The sequence below is a fragment of the Aythya ferina genome, assembly GCF_964211825.1.
Source record: "Aythya ferina genome assembly, chromosome: 2".
Lineage (NCBI taxonomy): Eukaryota > Metazoa > Chordata > Aves > Anseriformes > Anatidae > Aythya > Aythya ferina.
Window position 1 is genome coordinate 160,669,188 of NC_140297.1, and position 8,767 is coordinate 160,677,954.

At 66.0% G+C, this 8,767-nt stretch overlaps 1 protein-coding gene across 2 annotated transcripts; it reads left to right on the top strand.

Moving 5' to 3' along the window:
- Positions 1–5,359: 5,359 nt before the first annotated feature.
- On the top strand, positions 5,360–8,767 carry SCRT1 (scratch family transcriptional repressor 1). 2 transcript variants are annotated; one of them, XM_084511500.1, is made up of 2 exons: positions 5,360–5,595; positions 8,036–8,767. In XM_084511500.1, exons 1-2 carry the CDS (start codon positions 5,484–5,486, stop codon positions 8,761–8,763), a joined length of 840 nt encoding a protein of 279 aa, XP_084367626.1. In that variant the 5' UTR covers positions 5,360–5,483; the 3' UTR covers positions 8,764–8,767. The 2 variants fall into 2 exon arrangements, with proteins under 2 accessions (XP_084367626.1, XP_084367627.1); XM_084511501.1 differs by having other exon boundaries at positions 8,039–8,767.

Consider the following 8,767-nt stretch of genomic DNA (forward strand, 5'->3'; position numbering starts at 1 on the left):
CCTGTCCCAGTGCCTGTCCTCTGGTGCCCACCCCAGTGCCCCCCCACCCAGTGCCCACCCCACTGCACCTGTCCCCATGCACCCATCCTACTGGTCTTGTCCCAGTGTGCCCTTACTGGTGTGCCCATACTGGTGTGCCCACACTTCATACCCATCATACTGGTGCCCCCATCCTCGTCCCCCTGTGCCCATCCCAGTGCCCCCCAGTGCCACCAGGACCCTTCCCAGTTCCGGAGCAACCCCAGTGGCACCGAGAGACTGGGACGGGGGGGCACCACCACCACCAGCCCCCCCCCACCGAACTGGGATGGCCCCACACTGCCCCCCCATGTCCCCAGTGTCCCCAATGTCCCCATCCCCATCCTGCCCCCCCCCCAACCTCCTCTTCCTCTCCCCCCTCATCCTCACCGGGGGCTCCTCCGCAGCCCCCCCACGGGACCGGGCACCCCGGGGCTTGGTCACAGCCATGGGGGGGGGCACTGGGGACATTGGGGACACGGGGGGGCACTGGGGACATGGGGGCGTTGGGGTGGGGGGGGCAGGATCCATGGGGTATGGACATGGGGGGCACAAGGACACTTGGGGGTCCTGGGGGGCCATGGGGTGCTGGGGGGGGCACAATGTCCTTGGGGTCCATCGGGGCGTATGGGGAGGAGGGGGGGGGACACGGGGCCCTGGGGAGCATTGGGGGGGCCTTGACCCCCCCCAAGCTGGGCTGGGGGGGGTGGTCATAAGGATGTGCCCCCCCCATGGGCTGGGTGGGCTGGGCACCAGGGGGGTGGCACACACGGGGGGGGGGGCACCATTGGGATGTCACCAAGGGGGTGTCCCGGGGGGGGGGTGACACCAGTGGGGTGTCGCTGTTGGGGTGCCACTTTGGGGGTGTCGTTATGGGGGTGTCACCACTGGGGTGTCACCAGTGGGGGGGGGCCACTTTTAGGGTGCCACCACGGGGGTGTGACCAATGGGGTGTCATTATTGGGGTGCCACCACTTGGGGTCCCCATTTGCCCCCCCCCCCCCAATGCTGGCCGGGGGCGCAGCCCCCCCCCCCCGCTGGGTCCTGGTGCTGCTGGGCGTGCAAGGCGGGTGTGCAAAGCGTGCAATAACCCCGGGTGTGCAACGGCGCCGTGCAGCCCCCAGCCCCCCCCGCCCCCCCCCCGAAGCCCCCCCCCCCCCGGCCCAGGACAAAGGGGCCGCAGCCGGGCCCGCTCGGATGGAAATGAGGGGGCGGGGCGGGGGGGGGGGCACGGGGGGGGGGGGGGTGAGCTCGTGCACGCGCGTGTGCACGTGTCCGTGTGTGTGTTCCCTGCATGTGTGTGTGAGCGTGTGCAGGCACGGGCAGGGCTGTGTGTGTGCAAGCATGTGCATGAGCGTGTGCAAGTGTGTGCGTGTGTGTGCACATTTGCACGCGTGTTTGCACACATGGATGCGTGGGGTCTGCTTGTGTGTGTGTGTGTGAACACGTGCATGTGTTGGAGCAGGTGTGTCCATGTGTGTGCATGGCCGTGTGCATGTCCCCTGCCTGCACACACGTGTCTGCGTGTGAGCATGTGCAGGTGTGGGCAGGGCTGTGTGTGTGTGGTGTGTGCATGAGTGTGTGCAAGTGCATGTGTGTGCACATTTGTACGCGTGTTTGCACATATGGATGTGTGGGGTCTGCTTGTGTGTGTGTGCATGTGCCAGTGTTGGAGCAGATGCAAGTGCATGTGTGTGTGTGTGCATGTCCCCTGCATGCACACGCATGTGTCTGCGTGTGAGCATGTGCAGGCATGGGCAGGGCTGTGTGTGTGTGAGCATGGAAGTGTGTGTGTAATGTGTGCATGAGCGTGTGCAAGTGCGTGTGTGTGCACATTTGCATGCATGCTTGCACACATGGATGCGTGGGGTCTGCTTGTGTTTTTTTGTGTGTGTGTGCACATGCGTGTGTTAGAGCAGGCATGTCCATGTGTGTGCATGTCCGTGTGCACACACGTGTCTGCGTGTGAGCGTGTGCAGGCACGGGAAGGGCTGTGTGTGTGTGGTGTGTGCAATTGCATGCATGTGCACATTTGCACGTGTGTTTGCACACATGGATGTGTAGGGGCTGCTTGTGTGTGTGTGCACGTGACAGTGTTGGAGCAGGTGCACGTGCGTGTGTGTGTGTGTGTCTGTGTGCATGTCCACTGCATGCACACACGTCTGTCTGCATGTGAGCGTGTGCAGGCATGGGCAGGGCTGTGTGTGTGTGAGCATGGAAGTGTGTGTGTGTGGTGTGTGCATGAACGTGTGCAAGTGCATGCGTGTGCACATTTGCACGCATGTTTGCACACACAGATGCGTGGGGTCTGCTTGTATGTATGTGTGTGCACGTGCATGTGTTGGAGCAGGTGTGTCCATGTGTGTGCGTGTCCGTGTGTATGTCCCCTGCATGCACACGCGTGTGTCTGTGTGTGAGTATGTGCAGGCGCAGGCAGGGCTGTGTGTGTGTGAGCATGGAAGTGGTGTGTGCGTGGTGTGTGCATGAGTGTGTGCAAGTGCATGTGCACATTTGCACGCGTGTTTGCACACACGGATGTGTGGGGTCTGCTTGTGTGCATGTGTGTGTGCACATGCCTGTGTTAGAGCAGGTGTGTGCGTGTGTGTCCATGTGTGTGCGTGTCCATGTGCACATCCCCTGCATGCACACACGTCTGTCTGCGTGTGAGCATGTGCAGGCACAGGCAGGGCTGTGTGTGGTGTGTGCATGAGCGAGTGCAAGTGCATGCGTGTGCATATTTGCACGCATGCTTGCACACATGGATGTGTCGTGTCTGCTTGTGTGTGCACATGCCTGTGTTGGAGCAGGTGTGTGCATGTGTGTGCGTGTCCATGTGCATGTCCCCTGCATACACACACATGTGTCTGCGTGTGGGTGTGCGCAACTGCAGGCAGGGCTGTGTGTGTGTGAGCATGGAAGTGGTGTGTGTGTAATGTGTGCATGAGCATGTGCAAGTGTGTGTGTGTGCACGTTTGCGCACATGTTTGCACACACGGATGTGTGGAGTCTGCGTGTGTGTGCGTGTGTGTGTATGCCTGTGTTGGAGCAGGTGCAAGTGTGTGTGTGTGTGTCCATGTGCATGTCCCCTGCATGCACATGCGTGTGTCTGCGTGTGAGTGTGCAGCTGCAGGCAGGGCTGTGTGTGTGTGAGCATGGCAATGGGTGTGTGATGTGTGCATGAGCATATGCATGAGCGTGTGCAAGTGCACGTCTGGGCTCGTGTTTGTGCACACAGATGTGTGGGGTCTGCTTCTGTATGTGTGTGTGTGCGTGTGTGTGTGTGTGTGTGCTCGTGCCTGCGTTGGAGCAGGTGTGTCCATGTGCATGTCCCCTGTGTGCATGTGTCTGCGTGTGAGCGTGTGCAGGCGCAGGCAGGGCTGTGTGTGTGTGGTGTGTGCATGAGCGTGTGCAAGTGCGTGCATGTGCACATTTGCACGCGTGTTTGCACACATGGATGTGTGGGGTCAGCTTGTGTGTGTGTGCACGTGCCAGTGTTGGAGCAGCAAGTGCGTGTGCGTGTCCATGTGCATGTCCCCTGCATGCACACGCGTGTGTCTGCGTGTGAGCGCGTGCAGGCACGGACAGGGCTGTGTGTGTGTGAGCATGGAAGTGTGTGTGTAATGTGTGCATGTGTGTGTGGTGTGTGCATGAGCTTGTGCAAGTGCGTGCATGTGCACATTTGCACGCGTCTTTGCACACATGGATGTGTGGGGTCAGCTTGTGTGTGTGTGTGCACATCTGCAGGCGTGTGTGTGTGCAAGTGCCAGTGTTGGAGCAGGTGCAAGTGTGTGTGTGTGCGCACATGTGTGTGAGCATGTATGTGCATGTGCACGTGTGTGTGAGCACCCACATGTGTGCGCATGCATGTGCGTGTGTGTGTGCACGTGTGTGCGCGTGTGCATGCGTGTGCAAGCAGCTGCATGCCTGCGAGTGGTGCAGATGCGTGTCCGTGTCCGTGTGTCCGCGTGTCCGTGTGTCCGTGTCCGCGTGTCCATGCACCCACCTGCACCCCCCCACCCCCCCCGCGTGTCCCCACGCGTGCCCACCCCCCCCCCGCCCCCCCCCCATCCCCACGCGTGTCTGTGGGGGTCCCGCGGCCCCTCCCCGCTGCGCGCTCCCGCCCTCCCCCCCCCCCCCACTCGCGGACACGCGCACCCCCCGTGCACGCGCACCCCCCCCCCCTTGCACACTCACTCACACAAACGCACGCGCGCCCCCCCCCTCGTGCACGCGCACCCCCCCGTGCACGCGCACGCGCCCCGTGCACGCGCATCCTCCCCCCTCCCCCTCCCTTCTCCCCCCTCCCCCCCCCCCCCCCGCGCCCCAGCCCCGTGCGCGCCCCCGGCCCCCGCAGCGCTCGGTGGGGGTGGGGGGGAGGGGGGGGGGGGGCCCGGATCGGTCCCGTTGGGCCCCCCCCGGCCCCGGTTCGGCCCCGTTGGGTCCCGGTGGTCCCCGGTGGTCCCGGCCCATCCCGGCCATTGTGGCGGCCGCGGGGCACGCTGGGAAACTCCCGGCTCTGAGGATGGGGGCGGGGGGGGGGGAGAGAAGGAGGGGGGTGGGGGGCGGCTCCGGGGACCCCCCCCCCCCCCCAAGCCTCTAGGAGCCCCCGGTAGCGCCCCCCCCCCCCTCACCACCCCCCATCCCCGGGGGGAGCCGCCGGCATCCCGGTGCCGCCCCCCCCCCCTCCCCCTCTTCTCTCCCCCCACCCCCACCCTGGGGGGGTGGGGGGGGACTCCCCGGCATCCCCCCCTCCCCCCCCGTGGGAACCCACCCCCCCCACACTGCGGGCACCCCCACGCCCCCCCCATCACCCCCCCACCCCCCCCCATCTCTCCCCCCACCCCCCCCTCCCCACCCCCATCCCATCGCCCCCCCCCTCCTCCAGCCCCTCCCACCACCCCCCCTCCCCCCTTTCTCCCCCCCCACGCCCCCCCCACGCCCCTTTATCCCCCCCCCCAACCCACCCCCCCCCCCACCCCCCCCACCACCGTTATAAAGCCCCGGCCGGCGGGGCGGGAGCGCTCACACCGCGCCTCCCGTGCGCAACGGCGCAGCGCCCCCCCCCCTTTCCCCGGAGCCCCCCCCCCCCCGGGTTTTCCCTCCCTCCCTCCCTCCCTTTTCCCCCTTCCCCCCCCCCCTCCCCATTTTCCCGGAGCTGTCCCGGTGCTGAACGGAGCCGCCCGGGGGGGGTCGCAGCCGCCGCCGCCGCCTCCCCCCCGGTCCATGCCCCAGCGGCGGAGCCCGGCGCACAAAGCGCCGCAGAGGTTCGGGGAATTGGGGGGGGGGGTGGGATCGGGGGGGGGGGGGGACGACCACCGCCACACCACCACCACCCCGGGGAAGAGAAGGGGTGGTGGGGGGGGGGGGTCGGTTTTTTTTTTGGGGGTTTTTTTTGGCGGAGGAACCGGGCCGAGCCGTGCCCAAGCGGGCCGGGGTGCCGGGGGTCCCCGGAGGGTCGCGGAACCATGCCCAGGTCGTTCCTGGTGAAGAAGGTGAAAATCGATGATTTCCCCCCCGGCCTCGACTCCCCGTACGGCAGAACCCGGGCGGATTTCGGCTCCCGGCTGCACGATAAGGGTAAATACCTCCGAACCGGGCCGTGCCGGGCTATACCGCGATATACCGCGATATATCCGCGATATACCGGGCCGTATAGGGCCGTAGCGGGCCGGGCTCGCCGCATTCCTGCGCGCCTCCTGCGCCGTGCCAAAGCGTGCCAAAGCGTGCCAAAACGTGCCAAAACGTGCCAAAACGTGCCAAAGCGAGCCGTGCCAAAGCGTGCCAAACCGAGCCGTGCCAAACCGAGCCGGCCCCGGCGCTCCTTTTGTCTGCCGGAGCCAAGTTCAAGGACGAGCGCGCAGCAGCGCGGAGCCCCCCCCCCCCCCTTCCTCCTCCTCCTCCTCCTCCTCTCTCCATCGTCTCCGCCGCCCCCCCCTCAAGCCCTACGCCCCCCTCATTGACCCGGCTCGGCCCGGCTCGGCTCGGCTCGGTTCGGCCTTTGTGAGCCCCCCCCCTCCGGCCCCAGCCGTGCCCGGTGCGGCTGCGGCTGCGGCGCGTTGCGTAACCGGCACCGAAGCGCCGCAGAGGGGCCCGGCCCCGGCCGCACCGCACCGTGACCTTGAGAGGGGCCCGGGGGCACAGGGAGGGGGACACGGGGACACGGGGGGGACAGGGAGGGGGGTACGGGGACAAGGGGGTAAGGGAGGGGGGCGAGGGGATGCAGGGAGCGGATGGGGATGGGGATGGGGATGGGGATGGGGATGGGGATGGGGATGGATGCGGGGACCGGAGCGGGGACGGGGATGGGGACAGGTTGGGGACAAGGACAGGGATAGGGACAGGGTTGTGGCAACCGGGTTGGGGCCAGGTAAGGGCAGGGAGGGGCTCAGTGGGGACAGGGGATGGGGATATGGGGACGGGGACGGGGACGGGGCGATGCAGAGGTTGATGCAGGGACAGGAGCAGAGGAAGGACCGGGACCAAGGACAGCGCAGGGGCTGGGGACAAGGGACAGGGGACAAGGGACAGGGACAAGGGATAAGGGATAAGGGACAAGGGCAAGCACAGGGGTAAAGGACAGGGGACAAGGGACAGGGAACGGGGTAGTGCTTGGACAAGGGAGAGGGAACGGGGACAGGGGACAAGAGAAAGGGAACGGGGAGCAGAGGACGGGGGACAAGGGATGAGGACAGGGGACAAGGGATACGGGGAGCACTGAGACAGGAGATGGGCAGGGGACAAGGGACATAGCGCAGGGACAAGGGACAGAGGACGGGGCAGGTGACAAGGGATGGGGACAAGGAATAAGGGACAGGGACAAGGGATGAGGGATAGGGGACAGAGGATACGGGTAGCACAGGGACAGGAGGCAGGGGACAAGGGACGGGGTACGGGCGGTGCAGGGACAAGGGACAGAAGACAGGGGGCAGGGGACAAGGGACGGGGACAAGGGATGAGGGGCAGGGGACGAGGGATGAGGATGGCGCAGGGGCAGGGGACAGGGGATGAGGGACAGAGGCTGGGGGACAGGGATGTGAGTGGCACAGGGACAGGGGACAAGGGACAAGGGACAGGGACAGAGATGTGAGCGGCACGGAGACGGGGAACAGAGGATGAGGGACAGGGACAAGGAATTGGATGGTGCAAGGGCAGGGGACAAGGGATAAGGGACAGGGACAGGGATGTGGGTGTCACAGGGACAGAGGACAAGGGATGAGGGATGGGGAAGAGGATTTGGATGGCACAGGGACAGAGGACAAGGGGTGAGGGACACGGACGAGGATTTGGATGGCGCAGGGGACAGGGGATGGGGGACGGGGAATGTGAGTTGCACAGGGACAGAGGACAAGGGATGAGGGACGGGGATGAGGAATTGGATGGTGCAGGGGACAGGGGACGGGGAAGGAGGGACAGGGATGAGGATCTGGATGGCGCAGGGGACAGGGGATGAGGGATGGGGATGTGAGTGGCACAGGGACAGGGGACGGGGATGAGGGACAGGGACGGGGATTTGGGTGGTGCAGGGGACAGGGGACAAGGGACAAGGGATGGGGGACAAGGGATGTGAGTGGCACAGGGACAGGGGACGGGGATGAGGGACAGGGACAAGGATTTGGATGGCGCAGGGGACAGGGAAGAAGGGACAGCGATGAAGATTTGGATGGCGCAGGGGACAGGGGACGGGGAAGGAGGAACAGTGATGGGGAATTGGATGGCGCAGGGGACAGGATGGGGAAGAAGGGACAGCAACGAGGATTTGGGTGGTGCAGGGGACAGGGGACAAGGGACAAGGGATGGGGGACAGGAGATGTGAGTGGCACAGGGACAGGGAATAGGGATGAGGGACAGGGACAAGGATTTGGATGGCGCAGGGGACAGGGAAGGAGGGACAGGGCTGAGGATCTGGATGGCGCAGGGGACAGGGGACAGGGGACAGGGGACGAGGCTCAGGCACGGGACCGTGGGCGACGCAGGGGCAGGCGGGGGCGGCGCTGACCGGGTGCCCCCCGCCCCGCAGCAGCCTACATCGGCGACTACATCGCGCCGGCCGCCTACGAGGGGGACGGCGAGGGCGCGCTCAAGGTGCCGTCTCCGGACCCCATCTACCCGGGCTCGCACGGGGACTATGGCGCGCCGGACTCGGAGCCGCCGGACAGCCCGCACTCGGGGATGGCGGGGGGCTACATCAACGGCGACGCGGCGGTGAGCGAGGGCTACGCCGTGGACGCCTTCTTCATCACCGACGGGCGGTCGCGGCGCAAGGTGGTGAGCGGGGCGCGCAGCCTGCAGCGGCACACGTGCGGCGAGTGCGGCAAGACCTACGCCACCTCCTCCAACCTCAGCCGGCACAAGCAGACGCACCGCAGCCTGGACAGCAAGATGGCCAAGAAGTGCCCGACCTGCGGCAAGGTCTACGTCTCCATGCCCGCCATGGCCATGCACCTCCTCACCCACGACCTCAAGCACAAGTGCGACGTCTGCGGCAAGGCGTTCAGCCGGCCCTGGCTGCTGCAGGGCCACATGCGCTCGCACACGGGCGAGAAGCCCTTCGGCTGCGCCCACTGCGGGAAGGCGTTCGCCGACCGCTCCAACCTGCGCGCCCACATGCAGACCCACTCCGCCTTCAAGCACTTCAAGTGCAAGCGCTGCAGCAAGACCTTCGCCCTCAAGTCCTATCTCAACAAGCACTACGAGTCCGCCTGCTTCAAGGGCGCCGGGCCCCCCCTCAGCCCCCTGCACGCCTGAGCGA

Bases quoted from the DNA above. Each gene is read 5' to 3' on its own strand.
- SCRT1 (XM_084511500.1), top strand. From the start codon at position 5,484: ATGCCCAGGTCGTTCCTGGTGAAGAAGGTGAAAATCGATGATTTCCCC. The intron at 5,596-8,035 runs GTAAATACCTCC...CCCGCCCCGCAG, and splicing joins CTCCCGGCTGCACGATAAGG to CAGCCTACATCGGCGACTAC.